At 43.7% G+C, this 17,040-nt stretch overlaps 2 protein-coding genes across 7 annotated transcripts in view; one reads left to right on the top strand and one right to left on the bottom strand.

The window, feature by feature from the left end:
• LOC102693175 (disintegrin and metalloproteinase domain-containing protein 10) overlaps positions 1-1,115 on the top strand; it is a 35,007-nt gene extending 33,892 nt beyond the window's left edge. For both annotated transcript variants that reach the window (XM_069185921.1, XM_006639991.3), the window contains exon 15: positions 52-1,115. In XM_069185921.1, coding sequence (XP_069042022.1) covers positions 52-153 — 102 coding nt within the window. In that variant the 3' untranslated portion in view covers positions 154-1,115. The remainder of the gene's footprint in view (positions 1-51) is intronic.
• LOC102692977 (lipoprotein lipase) lies at positions 1,110-12,714 on the bottom strand. Of its 5 annotated transcripts, none has more exons than XM_069185922.1 (11): positions 12,574-12,714; positions 11,790-12,301; positions 9,754-9,941; positions 8,599-8,778; positions 7,862-7,973; positions 7,111-7,344; positions 5,293-5,535; positions 4,834-4,954; positions 4,139-4,357; positions 3,723-3,818; positions 1,110-3,209 (listed from the first exon to the last, which is right to left on the bottom strand). In XM_069185922.1, exons 2-11 carry the CDS (start codon positions 11,887-11,889, stop codon positions 3,191-3,193), a joined length of 1,512 nt encoding a protein of 503 aa, XP_069042023.1. In that variant the 5' UTR covers positions 11,890-12,301; positions 12,574-12,714; the 3' UTR covers positions 1,110-3,190. The 5 variants fall into 5 exon arrangements, 4 of the variants coding, with proteins under 4 accessions (XP_069042023.1, XP_069042024.1, XP_069042025.1 ...); XM_069185923.1 differs by having other exon boundaries at positions 11,790-11,940; XM_069185924.1 differs by lacking the exon at positions 12,574-12,714 and adding an exon at positions 12,371-12,567 and having other exon boundaries at positions 11,790-11,940.
• Positions 12,715-17,040: the final 4,326 nt, after the last annotated feature.

Raw genomic sequence — 17,040 nt, 5'->3', positions numbered from 1 at the left:
TATAGCTGGTACTGTCTGCTGAATCCTAACTTCCCTGTCTCGATTCTGTAGGCACATTGGTGGGGCATTCTCCTGGCTATCCTGACGCTGTCTGCCATGATGGCCAGCACTGTGTTCTTGTTCGGGAGACGCCAGCCTTCAGGACAGGACTGAGCTCATTCTTCTTCTCTTTCTCACCACACGCACGTCAATCCTAAACACTGAAAGGAGAAAACCAGTCTTCCTCTGTGTTTTTCCCAGTGTACTGTTTTGTTGCTTCGTATTTCTTTTACTTGTCAACAAATTGGCCCAACATCAGGGCCTGTGGAGTTATTTGCCCAGAAGTGTTTGTGTTCTAAATCAACCAGAATAATGGAAGTATTACTGTGATCAATGGACAACAAATCTAATGAAAGCAGTGTACAAGCACATTCAGAATGCATAGAGGGTTCTGACTGACCGCTCAGTCACAGTCATCTTTCACACCTCGGGACAAATTTGACTATTCCTCTAGCATCAGAATAGCCCCGATGCCCAGTTTCTTAAAAATGTAGTGCTTTATAAATCAAACATCTTGAAAAAAGAAGGCCAGAAACATAATGAGTTGTGATTCTGATGGAAAGCTCTGCACTAGCATGGTGTGAAATTTCCTTGAATGGGCCATGTAGCACAAAGACACCTGACTTTTGTGTCTAATGCAGGTCGATACAATGTGAAGTTTTAGCAAAAGCCTTCCACTTTCCTTGAACTGCAGAGTATAAACATTGATAGTTGTACGTCTAATGGGGAACATGCTTTAGCAATTAAGGGGAGGGAGAGTATCCACCGAAAGGAAGGGTTTCGCCCTTTAAGTTTAATCTATGTTGCTTTGGTAACACTGTGGCTGGCCTCTGTAATCTGTGAGACATTGAAAGAATTACCTCAGGCTGTAAAGAGGCACCTTGTCAGCAGACGCAGGTGTGCATTGAGACAAAACCTTGAACTTATCTGTCAGCACTGTGGCCAAAAGGGAAAAGGCATTTTTTCCCTGTTGTCCTTACTGACCTGAGAATATTTCCTTGTTGTACACTTGTGAAAAGTGTTGTTGTGTATTTTTTCTTATATTACTAAAGGAGACTCTTAGCCTGGACAATCATTAGGATGTATTTTATTTTAAACACATGTGTAGTTATATACAGTGAGGCTACAAAAGCAGGTTTTGTTTTTCTTACTAGTCTGTGAAACCCACCCCCTTATAAACAAAACATATATACATAAATGGTCGACGCTATCACTCTCAATTTTACATCAATATGAACACAGTATAAACATGTTAAAATTCTAGTGTTGCACTGGCCATCTGGGACCTTGCAGTACAATCTGTAACAACACTGCTAAAATAAATAAATCTCTACAAGCACCAGTGATCAAAAGTACTTCTGATCTTTCCTGCTATTCCAACACAAGTGTAGAGTTGGAATGGCAAAAAAGATGAAAAAATCAGAACTTAGATGCATCCCTCTCAAATACTGAGAATAATACATGTGCAAACATATGCAGGAAGCTCAGTTCTATTCATTATTAAACTGATACATTATAAACTGAGATAAGGTTTATTAAACATTAACCATTTATTTTCCATTTGATTATTTTCTTCTCTTTTCACAATAACAGTTAATAATTAACTCTCTGGTGCCATTGGATAGTTTTTACACCTTCTGCCCACTTCGAATAAATATATTTGTTTTGATTATTAATTTTTTTTTGTCCTTAAGGGCGCATAACACAAACAACAGATGAATACAGTGCTCTTCCAGTTATTAAAGTAATTATTAATTTATTTAAATTTATATTATATATGTAGTCAATAATGAATTATTAAAGTATTGAAGTTATCTTCCATTCTTCCATTCCAGCTAGTGGTAACAAGAAATCAACCCACCACAACTGAAATCTGAACTATTTAAATAACAAGTGAAGAATAATCAATGATTTGAACTTGAACTCTTCATGATCCAAAACACATGACGTGTCATGTCAAAAGAGAGTATGCTGATCTTCATAAAATACTAAGCAGTTAATTTGGAGAATAAATGGACAGATACAACAAGCATTCAAGCTGTTCGATCCAGTTGACCTAGGAAAAAGAGACAATTGAAGACAAAACAGGAAACACCTTTTGGTCTGTGCTATTATCATTTGGAGTGTCAGAACTGTAGTTCCTCGACTTGCACTGGTGCCTGAAACACTGATAGTAAATTGTGTCTATGAATGTGCACAGGTCACCTGATTGTTCTGGGTCTTTTCTAAAAGCAGCAAATGAGACTTTCAGGATTGTCTATGCAGATAAACTACAGTGCATGAATAATGGAAAGCTATGCACTTGTAACAGAGTCAAGTATTTTAAAGCACTTTATAAAAACTCCCTACAGCACAAAATGAAACACATTTGTACTGTAAGTGCTTTCTAATTTAGAAACAGAAAGTGTACTGCTGTTCATGTCTCATCTAGTAAGGTGATTTTTTTTCTAATGAGACCTAATCCATTCACATGTTAAAGGCAGGCTTTTTTATTCTGTCTTTCATTTTAAATTTTAAAGGGGAACAACTACAAACATCCATCCATTCTCTAACCACTTTTACACCAATTTGTGTTGGAGCAAGCAACGGGCACAAGGCAGGTTCACCCTGAATGGATGCCAGTCCAACTACTAACATGACTGACTTAAAATGAAAAACTATTTGGGAAGCTATTTGCTGCCTATTTCAAGAAAGATCCCCTTTTGTTGCTGTAGTTTTGTCATTTTTGTTTTTACTATTAGAAAACCCAGTGGACCTTCACAGTTCATAACTCTTGAGCAGGTAGTTTGCGATTTTTTGTAATATAAAAATATTTAAGAAACTCTCATGATCAGTGCCTTATGATTCAAGTCTCCTTTTTCTGTATATTAAATCTCAAAACCACAGAAAACCTTGCATAAGAACAGACTCTTTGGGTGGCTATATGTATAAAAATATCCATATGCAATATCTGAGAATTGTCTTTAAGTACCATTGCAAAATACAACAGATTATTTACATACAGTAGTAGTTGACATGGACCTTTGTACAATATATACAAATAAATAGCTTTTTTTCTTCCATAACAAACAATAGTTAAGGCTGGCTACAGCTTATTGCTAAGTGCATTTTCAGAACAGGGGAATGGAATGATCCACACAGCTCTGTTTCCTCATGTCTTTTCTGTGTTCCTGCAACGATAATAACAACCATGATTTAATATGATAAGACAGTCTTCCAAAAAAATTCATACTTTATGTTTATGATAAGGATGTATTCATTTTTAAGGAATTCCTCACACTTATATAGTGCTTTTCTGAACACTCGACTCAAAGCGCTTTACAGGTAATGGGGATCTCCTCCTCCACCCCCAATGTGTAGCCCCCACCTGGATGATGTGACGGCAGCCAGAGTGCGCCAGTACACTCCCCCCACACACCAGCTCTCAGTGGGGAGGAGAATAGAGTAATGAAGCCAGTTTATGGATGGGGTTTATTAGGAGGCCATGATTGGTAAAGGGCAAATTTGGCCATTGATTATGAAATGCACTGTAACCATGCCTTTTTGAATTAAGCATATCTGCATCAAGGACTTTCTGAAATTAGACTTCAAAATGAAGGTCTATCAAGCATACCTGGCAGCGCAGTATGTGCACAGGCATCTATAACCATTCCTCCGCGGGACCGCACAGTTTCGAAAATCACCTTTTTGACCCCGAGTTCCATTCATCTTGGCACTTGACAAAAGTGATCTCCTGGGAAGGAGCCAGCGTGCGGACATCTTTAGCACAGAAAGCCATCCTGAAACGAAACAGTCACATGGGACGGCCCGTTTTAATTTGTTTTGTTTGTACCCGCAAAGAGTTATCCAGGGCCCCCTCCTACATTGCATTACTAGGTGCCCAAGCGCTTCATCTTGTACTTTCTGAACGAGTGCAGCCAGGAAGCAGAAAGCCAGGTAAAGTATGCGGCCCCAATCCCCCAATCCCAGTTTTAACAATAAGCCCACTTGTCCATCAAATCTTTTTATGCTGGAGTATTGCCTTCCTGGTACAAGTCTTTCCCTGCTTGCTGACCTAAAATCTGAGGAGCATAAACACGTGGATTCAGGCCTTGCTTACTTTTTCTGTGATTCCCCGGCTTTGACCTGGACCTTTCGGATCTCCATGCTGGAGCCGGCAGGCTTTTTGCTGGACCACCAGGATGACACGGCCCTCACCAGGGAGGATGGAGACCAGCTGTTGGAGGGCTCCCATCTGAGTGTCAGCATCAGCAGATCGCCGATGTCCACCTCCGTCACCAGCAGGAAAGAGTGAGTCTTGTTGGGAGAAAGCTTCTCCCTGTGACAGACGTGGACCCCAGGTAAGCACTGAGACAACTGCAAAACTTTGCACGCAACTCCAGATGTCTAGTGACCCTTCCAGGCTGATAGGGAGCAAGGTGGGTGGACAGATTCATTTCTCATTCTGCGATTGATACCAGTTGTGTGCTGCACGTTCTTGCTGATTAGATTATGAGCTCTAATCTCAGGAAAGGGAAGCTTCTTTACTTATGCGAGGAATGCCGTGTAACAGTTTAATTCGGTTGCCTTTTAAGACTGAAAATGGTATCTTGTGGGTAGTTAAGAAAATAAGAAAAGTTACAGATGACAGAAAGCATTTTTGGCACAGCTAGCTCATTTGGTTAGTCATCGATCCAGGGAACCTGTGAGGCTGTTTCTTTACCAGCAACAACATCATGGCTGTGCAGCTGGTTTCAGAAAAACACACCACTCTGAACAGCAGGTGTGGTGCTCTCGGTCACTGGAAACACTTACGTGCTGAGGTGAAGATTTTCGGCATCGTTTTTGGTTCCGTACAGAGAGACAGTGAATAAGGGCTTGATCTCTGATCGCTTTGCTGTGTTGAGGAGATGGATCTTCAGCTGGTAGTGATAGACTGAAGAGGAAAGAAGGAAGAGCAACTAGCAACCCGCCAGCATAGTGGAAATGAGCAAAATTTCCTAAATCCAAAGCAACAGGATGAACTCTTTGCCAAGTGCAACTAAATCTGTTACATCAGTATTACTATGAATCTATAAAAATTGAAGATATTCTGCTCTCAGCTTCTTTTGATCATCAAAACACCAAACAAAGGGTAAATCTAAATTTAATTAAAGCCAGTGAAAGGAGGACCTAAATTAATGTAATAAAAGCCTTGCAGCAGTTTTGAGACAACTCTTGCGATAGCTGTCCAGGCCAGCGAAGAGAAGAGAGGACATCCTTCTCGCTCAGTACCTCTGAACGGCATGTCTGCCCGGGTTCTGGTGTACATCTTGGTGCTGCGCCGGTGGCGGACCCGGCTGGCGCTGTAGCCCACCGCGTTGCAGCGGTTCCTGCGGCAGCTGAGACAGAAGCCGCGGTTGAACACGTCCGCGCTACTGCAGCGGTAGGCCTGGGCAGCCTCGCGCTCGTGAAGCAGAGAGTCGATGAAGAGGTGGATCGACCTCTCGTGCTGGCACTTCACCGCGTCGGACACGCCTGGGCGCACGAAGAGCAGAGAGGCGGCCGTTAGCGCCAGGAAACCGGTGAGAGAGCAGAACACCCCAAGGATTCACCAAGGAGTGTGAGGAGAGTTTTATCGACAAGCCATGCACCCATTTTCTAACTGCTTCATCCAATTCAAGGATGCAGGGAGCCGGACCCAATCCCGAAAAAAGCAATGGGCATAAAGCAGGATACTCTCTGGACAGGACACCAGTCCATCGCAGGGCAGACACACTCTGGGTGGGATGCCAGTCCATCACAGAGCCAATTTTCCAGAAGCCAATTACTCTACCAGCATATCTGTGGACTGTGGGTGGACTGTACTGAGTACATGGGGAGAACATGCAAATTCCACCCAAATAGCATCCCAGTTCCGCAATTGAACCCAGGGCCCCAGTGCTGTGAGGCAGCAGTCCTCACCACTGCACCATCATGCCTCCCTTGTTTTGTCATTGTTAACCAACGGTTTCACAGACCCACATTATCAGTAAACCAGGGCTACCCAATATTAATTAAGATATAACCAGGTGGAAAATGGGTGGCAGGAGTGTGTACAATAGGGAGAATTAAACAGACAACCTATTTGACTCTGTTATCCTTTTTTCACCATGAGATCTCTTTAAAAGGTGTTTATGCCAAAGCAATGCAGGGATTCTTCAAAAAGGAGCACACCTCTTAAACTGACAGAGTGGGGAAATGTCAAAAGAAAAACAAGTTTTTCTCTTTGTACGGTACGTGACAGTGTTTTACCTTAAGATGTTCACTTTCATATAACACGCAAGCTTTATTTATAATTTTGTTTGGACCAAAGTAGGTCTACTTAATAACATTGAGGTAGAAAAAAAGTTTCAACTCCTGCATCACATCTTGGGAAAAACAAGGCATTGATATTTAACTGCTCTCGTTTGTTGTGGGAGTATGACTTTCCTAGTGGATGACTGTACTTAGAATGTGGTACTGTAGGTGGTGTCTATGCATAAGTGGAGTTTCATTAGAGATTTTGGCCAGGGCTGTTTGTTTTCAAACATCTGAACCATATGATTGTTTGAATAAGAGCCGAAACATTGACACTCAGACAAGGGACTGATTGGCAAAAATTGGTTCATTAAATGAGCATGTTAACTAGCAATATTATATACCCACTGGCTGCTATGGATTATTTAACTGTTGTCCATAAGGCAGAGGGTTCTGCTTTGTGTCGATTGTCAGAATATGCTTTTGTCCTTTTAAGGATAGACTGCAGATCTCCCAGCCAGGTTTGGAAAGCTGCCTGACTTTCAAGGTGAGCTGAGACCAGGATAGTGCATTTCTTTTTGTGTTTTAATAGTTTGGATGAAATTACACTCATTTTTGATTAATAATTGTCATTATCGCTGTACATTCTTTGAAAAAGTACTTGCTTGCTCTACATACTGTAGCTGTTGTTTTTCTGTAATGCTGTAAGAATGGGACTTCACCTTTTTTCAAGTAATCAAACATCGAAATGGAAAAGAACTTTGGTTTTATAATAAATGTGTGAGTGAGTGGCTTGAGGAACAAGCCCTGGCATAGGAACGACCTTGAACTCACCGAACAAGCCATTGGCTGTGATCTTCTCCAGAGCTCTGCGAAGGCTGCACCCTGGCTGGGAGATGCCTCCGTTGGGGTAAATATCGACGTGGCCGACGGGCTGCTGGATGCCAATGCTCAGGCCCAGGGAACCGCGGGTGAAGGTGTGCAGGACGTCGACGAAGTGGGCGTCGTCCGGGGAAAGCCGCCCGTGGGCTTGGGCTCCCTCAAAGTTGGGACCAGCTGGGTCCAGACCTGTACGGCACAGATTGCATAAGATAGGATTGCTGACCCAAAGTTCTGGACCAACACAGCACTGATTGCAGCCAATCGGCTCCTAGACTGAAGGTTCTAGACCTGCACAGCACTGATTGCAGCCAATCGGCTCCTAGACTGAAGGTTCTAGACCTGCACAGCACTGATTGCAGCCAATCGGCTCCTAGACTGAAGGTTCTAGACCTGCACAGCACTGATTGCAGCCAGTGGGCTTCTAGACTGAAGGTTCTAGACCTGTACCACACTGATTGCAGCCAGTGGGCTTCTAGACTGAAGGTTCTAGACCTGCGCAGCACTGATTGGAGCCAATGGGCTTCTAGACTAAAAGCTTGACTGCCTCGTAGGAAGGACTTTTCCCCACCCTGACGTGCTCTGCTGTGTCTGCACCAGTGCCATGGGCACAGTGTTTCATCACGAATATGACCACCTTATAGCCCCAGGCAGAGCCCCCCAACCTGCTGGCTGCCTGGCCTTCTCACAAACAGGGCACGCTTACCAGTTATTCTCCCCACTTTACTGGAGGCGTGGCTTCCTGCAAATCCTGCCACATGGGCACCCAGGCTGTAGCCAATAAGGTGAACCTTGTCAAGGGGGAAATTCACTTCCTCCTGCAAACATAAAGAAAGTAACAAGGATTATAACACAATGTGAAACATAGGAGACCAATCTGTTAGAATTAAATGTCTCCGCTCGGTTTTTTCCTCAACTTGTCCCTCTGTCTTGAATTGTCAGTGTGTTATTGCAATGATGGCATGGCAGCTGTTGGAAATAGTTGGTCCCTATGCGCTACTAGCCGAAAATCGAGGAGAGAGGGAAAAAAAAATAAAGTTGAGCAAAACGCTGGGTTTACTTAGCCAAGTCGCGTAGCCGGTAATCACGGTCGAGAGCAAGCGTGGGTCAAGTAGGTTTAGAGAAGGGAGCTTGGTGAGGTTTATCTCAATACTAAGCTGGGAGTGCAGGTGAGGACCCCTTAAGTAGTGGTTGTCCGGAGCTGTGGTGCAGGGCGAGGGATGTGGTTGGGTAATTAGGTTGTGTGTCAGCGTTTGTGGGAAGTAGCCTGGGCTTGTGTCTGATTAGTGAGATCCGTGACAGCAGTGCAAACGCCAAAAAAACAATTACTCAGCTAAACAGGAGTGGCAATCAGAAGCTGCTGTACAAACGCTTGGTCTGTCCATCGGGTTGCGACAAAACCCCTGATCTGACATGGCAGTAACGTCTTGCTTTCAGGCTCACCTCCAGCCAGTCGAGGAACCGGCCGATGTCTTGTCCCACCAGCTTGGTCTTCTTCGCTGCTATGGGGTAGTGGTTGTGTGCCATGCTCAGCCAATCCACCACTATCACGTTGGCATCGCGCTCTCTTTCATACAGGGCTGACACCAGCTTGGCTACCCAGCCCTCAAACATTCCGCTGACCTGCAGAGGGTTAAACCACAATGGTGTTGCAGCAAACCCCGTCTCAGCCCTTTTTCAACACACACTGTGTCCTCACCGCCGACAAATGAACAAATAGTACTTGACATGCACAGTACTGCTGCAGTTTAGGTCAATACTTTTTTGTCCCGGATAGGAAATGTGCTTTTCAGGTAGGAAAAGACGTGATACATTTAACACTGCATGAGCACATTAACAAATAAGGAACATTTCAAATAACACAGATGAGAAAGAAAATATATGTAGTAAAATAAACAGTCAATGATCCAAACTGAGTAGGTTAATAGCAGAGACCATTGCTACTGCGCTAGTTGGCACTGTTCTCAGCTGTGATGCTGGCTCTAGACTGCTTTTTCAATAGCATTCAAAATTGCGTCACCAAAATATTGCAAGAGCCACGCAGCAAACTCGGTCAGTAATTTGTTGGGAAAAGGGGTATCGGTCAGGAATTCATTTTCAGTAGGAAAACAAAACTAAAACCAGAAGCCAGTTAGCCTCCCAGCATGTCTTTGGACTGTGGGGGGAAACTGGAGCACCTGACTTGAACTCATGAACACAGGGAACACATACAAACTCCACAGAGACAGCACCCTGGTAATTGAACCCAGCGACCCCAGCGACCCCAGCGATGCGAGGCAGCAACGCTGACCACTGCACTGCCTCTGCAAAACCCCCCGTGAACACAGGGAAAACATGCAAACTCCACCCCAAAGGATCCCCAATCCAGAAATGAATCTAGGATGCAAGATGGCAGCGTTAACTACTGGACCAGACCACTGTGCCACTTAATGCAATAGTTATTATTTATTTGTATTGGGAATCCTTACCCTTTACAAGTTTGGAAATAATGGTGAAGAAGAAAACGACCAGCCTTAAAATCCTTAATATGTGTATACATACTGTTTGTTCCATTAACGACCGTTCTTTGTTAATTGTCGGATGTGCTAACCCCCTTACCGTCCAGCCGTGTATAATCAGGAAGGTTTTGGATGTGTGGTTGAAGCTGCAGGCGCTGAGGGAGTCTGGTTTGCTGGGGCCGACGTAACAGACATCGTCTTCGGGGTCGCTGGGTTTGCGGAGGGAGAACCTGGTGAGGGCAGAGTCGGAGGCGTCTGCTGCGTGCTCTTGAGGCTCCAAGGAGTTGTCTGCGCAGGAAACGTGAGTGTGGCGAAAATGGTAACGTGCCATTATACAGTTCAGGGTATTATTACTGTGGGAAAGACCCGTGCAGACGACGTATAGTTTAACAAAGCGGAACGGCTCCAGAGAATACCATGGAGACCTCAGTGCTAACAGATTTCTATTTCTATTCTTGGTATACTTCTTTTTCACCAAATTGTAGGTTGTTGTGCTCATTACCTTGTGAAAATTAGGTATAGCCACCATTTTAAAGCCATATAACAGGTTATATGCATGGTAGCGTGGACAGTCCAACCTCTGATATTTAATGTGAAGATGTTAATCCAACCATCCTGGCAAGCAACAGGCACAGGACAGGGTGCCAGTCCATTACAGGGCAGGGCACGCAGACACAAATAGTTTTCCCAGATGCCAATTAACTTACCAGTATTTCCTTATACTGTAGGCTGGAGCTAGAACCGCCAGAGGAAATGCCATGCACATTTACAAACCACACAGGTCTGGACGTGAACCCAGGGCCCGGCACAGGAGGGCAGCAATGCTAACCACTTGTGCCACTGTGCAACCCTAAGCTATTAATCCATGCAATGCAATGTGGAGCAGTGGTTAGCATTGCAACCTAACGGCGCTGGGGCTCTGAGTTCAGTTCCAGATTTGCGTGGAGTTTTAATGTTCCGCCTGTGTTCGTGTGGGTTTCCTCTGGGTGCTCCAGTTTCCTCCTACAGTACAAAAACATAACTCTTATGTTGATTAACTTCTGGGAAAACTGGCCCTGGTGTGAGTGTGTGTGCCCTGCATTGGACTGGCGCCCTGTACCTGGCTGTGCCCTTGCGCCCATCAAGCTATTGGAAGAAGCCGTTAGATAGAAGATGGATGAATGGATATCCCGAACTAGAACAATAATGCGTTTCCAAGAACGCCAAATACACGAGAAGAAGAATTCATTCCTCATCTTGCTTGATCCCATTCACACGTTTGATCACACTGGAATTGTCCTAGAAGCCTTTCAGTTGAGACACAGTTGGATGCGCACGAGTTGTAGAAAAAAGCGCTGCACAAACATTACGGGGCTTCGCTTTGTAAGGACTGTGAGCTAGCGCGCTTTTCCCCCCAAGACCGTATTTGCATGTCAGGGCAGCTTGAAGGCAATAGCTTTGTTCTCGTCTGACAGTAGGAATCAGAGACGGTACTCAAGGGGTTTATATCGAGATCTGTTATTTGTCAGGCTCGACTAGTGTCGTGCCAAGTGGAGCACTTAGCTTTCCTGCAGTATTTCTGGCCAAGAGAGACATACAGTATAGCGTCAGCCAGTTTCCGACGAATGTGCTGAACGGGATGTCAGTATACAAATAGACTGTCATGACCGTCTTCAAAAGAACACCTCTGTCTTGGCAGGGGTCAGTTTAACGAGAAATAGTACTGGGTCATCTGCTATAGGTCACTAGCGCTCCAGGGGCGTGTACAGTATATTTCCGTGATCCATTCAGTTTCCTTAAAGGGGGACTTGGCTCACCTTTGGCAACACATCTCAATCACATTCTTTCAACCGGGCCATCATGGTGGAGTTTATTATTATCTACCATGGAAGAGAATGATCTAGACTCCAGAGTCTTAGCCATAAAAAAACAACAGCTAAACCAACGTATTTACACGTTTAAATCTGGTGAATATTTATACCCGAACGCTCTAACGTTCATTCTAGACAAATCGCTACGAGTTTTAAACTGCCACACAGCGGCGACAATGCGCAAGTGAGCGATTTAAAAGTTAATTATTTTAACATCGCGTCAATACAAGCAAGCTTTTAGTCAACACAAAGCACAACGTAAAATCGCGCAGAGCCGGTAACTTACCAAGAAGCCCGAGGACATCAGCTCTCATACTAGAGCTCGTGGGGAATACGGTAACACCCAGCAGAAACACAAGAAAGTAGCAGCATTTCTGCTTTTTCATCTCTTCCAAATGCACAAAGTCTGGACGGGGTTTCAGTGCTGGATGGTCTGTCTTGACGTTTGTTGCGGAGAAATAGTTAACAGAAGAAGAATTATTAATCCGGTAATTAATATTTGGCCCTCTTTCCTTTGATTGAGATAATGAGCCGGGCTGTTTTAACTGAGAGAGAGCTCATACAGTTCACTTCTTAAATAGGCACCTCTCGCCCGCACGGCAAGGTGACCCATCCCATTGGTCGGTGCGGACGGGTGGGACTGTGGGGCTGCTGCCGGCAGATGCTGTAAAAAGCTTTCAGCATGTAATGCGATTATTCTGGCATCTCGGCGAGTGGGACACCCGCCGGTTTACTGTGGAGAACTGCAGCCGAGGAGCTGCAGCGTTTTTCTTCGCTTCCAGGATATTTAGATACAATCTGAAAACAAACTCATGCAATGGCCAATTACAGTAAACAGCAATAGCCAGAGAACAGTTAATGCATTACCTTATTAACTGTACTATCACGTCTTTTCCCTCAAGAATTGCATTAAACCAGGATTAGTATAAGAACAACGAGCTTTAGTTATTGAAAGCAGTAAGGCATCAGCCCATATGTGCTCCTACTTTCTCATACTTGAGGTGCTGTGCTCCTTTTTGCTCAAATACTGTAGGTTATTAGTACTGCATTCCAAACGTCACACCTCCCACCTTGACTCCTGTTTCATTTTAGCTTCCAGAGCTGTTCAGGTCCGTTATCAGTGTGACTAAAAGCCATGTGAGAATGTTCTCCTCTGGAGACCCAGCTGGGCTGCTACAGAGCTCACAGCATCTCACTGGCCTGTCATACTGTATGCAGGAGGGGAAGAGAAGATCACACTTTCGAAAGTGAGAACCTCACAAACAGAGCATGCGCCCGCTCAGATTTCAACCCATTTCAAATGCTTAAACAGATTGAGATGTGTCTGAAAATGGTTTTGCTATATATTTTTTTTATCTCAGTCTGGAAAGAGCTCAAATACTGATTCCCAGTTTACACTTTCACTTGTTTTGCACAGGTTTAGAAATAATATATTTCCTGTGGGTTTCTTTTTAAAATGAGGGTGTCCAGCCCTTTAATATTAGTAGTGGGTGAAAGATGGTTCAGTAGGTCTCTGTGAACACAGTTCTAAAAACCGTCTGGCTGCCTGCTCTTCACATCTTTGCATTGTATAACTTGACAGTGTACTGCAGTGATTAACATGTGTTGGAAAACAATTGTAAGTGGGGCAACTTTACCTTGAGTCTAAATTTGTTCCACACTGCGTCTGTTCCAGAGGTGCTGTGGAATGTATTTTAAGCTGTGGGAAGCTGTCATCAGCAGAGCATGACCGAAGCCCAGGAAGAACACCGTGTGTGCATGTTTCACATCTTGAGCTGGAATGGCTGCGCTGATGACATCCACATTGCTTGCTTCAGGTCTCGTGATCGATGTGAGCACAGCTTCACTGTGAGTGTGTGTGCAGCTCACATCCAGTTTTACAGCTGGATCTTTTGAACGTTTGAGATGGCCGACATGAGAAAGAATCTTTAAGTGCTTGCCTTTGCACGTTTGTGTTGTAGCAGGTTCATGATCAGTGGTAAAACTTTACTATAAAATCACAATTCGTTTAACATAACCCCAATGTTATTGTCCATTCCTATGTACTAACAGTCGACTGTGCTATTAACATAGAACCGCACACAGACCTAAAATCATTCTCTGCACGTCTTTGCGTGAACTGCTTTTACTGTAGCCTTAACTTGCAACAATATTTTGTCAAAATCATTTATAATAGTGCTTCACAGCTGGGGAATATCAGTTTGTATTTCATTATATCATTAAAAAAATGTAGTTCAAACCAATTGTAGTTTTATTTTTCAAAGTTATTCGCCACCACCTGGTCTTGAAGATGACGGAGAAAGAGCATTGTGTTTTTCTGGGTTTACAGCATGGAGGGAAGGCTACCTTTATTCCTTTTCTTTTTTTGCCATCGTAAGATGTAAGAAAAATAAGAACAAGCAGCAGACGGGAGGCAACAAACAACTAAAGCATTAATTTTTTTTTAAAGTGTAGTAATTGTAATCAGTTGTTTCTATTGTCGCAGAAATATGGTGTGCGGAATTAAGAATTTGTCAGGTCACATGCTAGGTTAGGAATGTCTGGCTGATCCTGTCTAACCTTGGAGATCTCTGCAGCCATAGCACTGAAGTAAGGATCTGGTGAAGGCAGCTGAAGCTTGATATACTGGGAGGTATTAAAGACACAACAGAGGAGTATATCGCAAAAGCATTCGTTGAGTTTATGATGCCTATCAGTAAATATAAAAAAGCATGCAGGCCTGGCACTGCTTCTGGAATTTCTGACGCTATGGTACAACAGAGAGCACTGGAAAAGTGTCACATGGCAGGAGCCACAAATAAAAACACTGGAACCCAGTCAAAACTTTGGTCCGATTAAACGCTGACCCCCTCCCGTGAGCAAAGATCTCACTGCTGTCACCTGTCAGCGTCCTTTCGCTAGTTTTAAATGTGTTGCTGCAGCTTTCATTTAGAGGTAGGTTGTGTTCTCTGTTGTTCACTGCTGTTGCAGTACAGCGAGAGACACTGGTCCCAACAACCACAGTTGCTCTCCCTGCGTTGTTGGCTTCATTGATCCAGGAGGGTCCAGTATAAAGATCCCAATGATACCACTGGCTCTGCCATGGGACAGAGTAGGATGTACGAAGAGGAGAAAAAATGAACCCATGGAATTGTACCACCCCCAAAATGAACCAAGTTAAGATTTCCTAAACCCAGTGACTGATACTCTTTCGTTCCGATCCACTGGAGGGAAATTGGTGATGGTAAAATGATTGAAAAAGGGGATTAGACAGCGACAGGAATTAGGGATGAGCTGGACGGACACGTGTGCGGGTGTTTTTGTTGTGCAGACCTGATTTCCGCACGGATAAAACAGATCAAGGTGGCACTTTGCTTTCCTGAAATGTGGTCCCTGGGATTTTCGCAGCTCAGCCTGAGTCAGAACCAAATAACCTGTGGGTTTACCTGCCCGGGATTGCGAAACGGAAACATTTCGGAAACAAACACATTTATCCCAGACTGGTTTTCGAGCACTGTCATTCCACATGGGCACACAAGGAGAAGACTGGGAACAGGATGCAGATACCTTGCAATGCAAAAACAAAGAAGCCTAAAAACAATGTTTGTGTACATGTTGTGATTGGCATGCACACAGCAAGAACAAAGCAGCGGTGACTCCTCAAAGAATTCTGTGTAATTGTTGTGACTGAACTTCCAGTAATCCTCTACAGACATGTGGGGCCCATGTGGGGGAGCTGGAATAAGCTGTTGTGTTTTGTATTTGGCTCATGGTTTCCTGGGGTTTTGCGTGTCTCAAAAGGTGAAGACAGTGTGGGGCTGCAGATCTCACTGCAGTAATTACAGCTGTATTAAATAGCGTGGGAACCATTATTCAGTCAGTTCTGTATTATTGTCAAGTTTCAGTGTAGCTGACTAAACCCTAACAGGCATACAGGTCATTCCTTATTAAAATTTGGGGAAAATTGCTGCAGTTTTTGGCCTACCCTCCTTCCCTGTGTTCTTTGTCACTAGTTGGGTTCTGAGATGTGAAGGGCAATAAAGAGTGTTGAAGTGTTACAGTATCACTTTGAATGACAGAGGGCATATAATTGTTACCAGTCTAGATTGACTGCACTCTGGTAGCAAATTGAACTGCCTTCACTTTCTCTGTTTCTTAGAGATGATGCATTGAAAAGCAGAGTCAATTATGCTCTGATGAGCACAGTTAGCTTCGGAAACTTTTAACATGTCAGCCAGTTCATGCATTTTTATTTTATGAAACTTTGTTGTGGTTCACAACAACCTGATTCACGAGACAATGCCTGAAGATCTGGTTGGGAACATGACAAGGCCCAGCTGAGCATAACAGGGGACTTCAAGAGAAAATATTCTTCAATTAAATGAAAAAAACAGAACCTATTAAAAACGCCTTGCAGTTGTAATGCATTCTCAGCAATGGATTAGGCTTGTTTAATAGTTTCTTTGAGCCTCTGCACGTTACTTTCTAGGAAAGTGTGGTGCAATTTGATACTCTGCATTTTTGTCGGCATGACTGCTGTTCACGCTGATTATGGTCTTTCATTCAAAGCATAATCCCTTGCCCCTGACTGCCTAGAGAAAACATAACAGCATTAGAAAGTTTTACAAATAAGAGGAAACCGATTGTCCCATCTAGCTCGTTGTGTTGATCGTAGGTAATTCATCCAAAGATCCCATCCAGATGTTTCCTGGAAAAAGCCAGAGTTTTGGCTTCAAAAACTGGCAACCAGCGAATGGCAGTTGCAGACCTTTTTAATTCTGGAACACAAGACAATTCCAGAAATAACTGTCTGTGCCACAAAGGCCTTGGCACTCTGTTGTTCTTCTCTTCACTTGCGTTTATTTCAAAGATCTTTATCTTTCTACCTGGGAAAGTCCACTTGGACTTGCTTGAACTTCTGTTAGTTGTGTTCATTGTAGCTCGGGCTTAACGACTAATGTAGAGCCTGAGAGATGACATTGCCCTTTCAGGTGGATTCTGGTTGGTAGAAAGACCACCTTTCAAAAATATAGACCAAGCTGCAGTACTGTTTTTGCATATAGATTGAGGTCTAGGTTCACTACATGAGACAAGTTTCTTTTTGATATTTCAAAAAAGGTATTTATCGAATGGTGTTTCAGTTAGTGCCCAGGATCAAAGCACTAATAAAATCCATATTTTATACTACAAGGACCTATTGTCGATTCTTTTTTTGTGAACCCTCAAAGCTGTAGTATTTTGAATTTTCTTTATATGAAGGTAGACACTGGATGGCTTGCTATTTGCATTTACATTGTGTACGAGGTTGCTTGCTTATTGGTGAATTGCTGTGATCATTCCATAAATGAATCCACTTCCTTCTTAATATCAGTGCTGAGGTATTATTGTTTCTCAGATCTTGGTAAAGATTTCCAAGCGCTCACAAGAAAGTCTTTACCTTGAACAAACGCTTATCGGCCTTTATTAAGCACAGCTGTGTGCTGTCCTTCTGCCACAGGAGATAGGGGTTGGGAGAGGAGGGTCGGAGTGTTCTTAAGGAGGTTTGGCAAGGGCAAGCT

Source organism: Lepisosteus oculatus, chromosome 29 (genome assembly GCF_040954835.1).
Source record: "Lepisosteus oculatus isolate fLepOcu1 chromosome 29, fLepOcu1.hap2, whole genome shotgun sequence".
Taxonomy (NCBI): Eukaryota; Metazoa; Chordata; class Actinopteri; order Semionotiformes; family Lepisosteidae; genus Lepisosteus; species Lepisosteus oculatus.
The sequence above is the reverse complement of the archived record's forward strand: the minus strand, read 5'-3'. Positions and strand labels throughout refer to the sequence as shown.

Coding starts and splice junctions, on each gene's coding strand:
- LOC102692977 (XM_069185922.1), bottom strand. CDS start 11,889: ATGAAAAAGCAGAAATGCTGCTACTTTCTTGTGTTTCTGCTGGGTGTT. Junction 9,942..11,789: donor TGATGTCCTCGGGCTTCTTG/GTAAGTTACCGG, acceptor TTTCCTGCGCAG/ACAACTCCTTGGAGCCTCAA. Junction 4,955..5,292: donor GGCAGACATGCCGTTCAGAG/GTACTGAGCGAG, acceptor TTTCCTCTTCAG/TCTATCACTACCAGCTGAAG.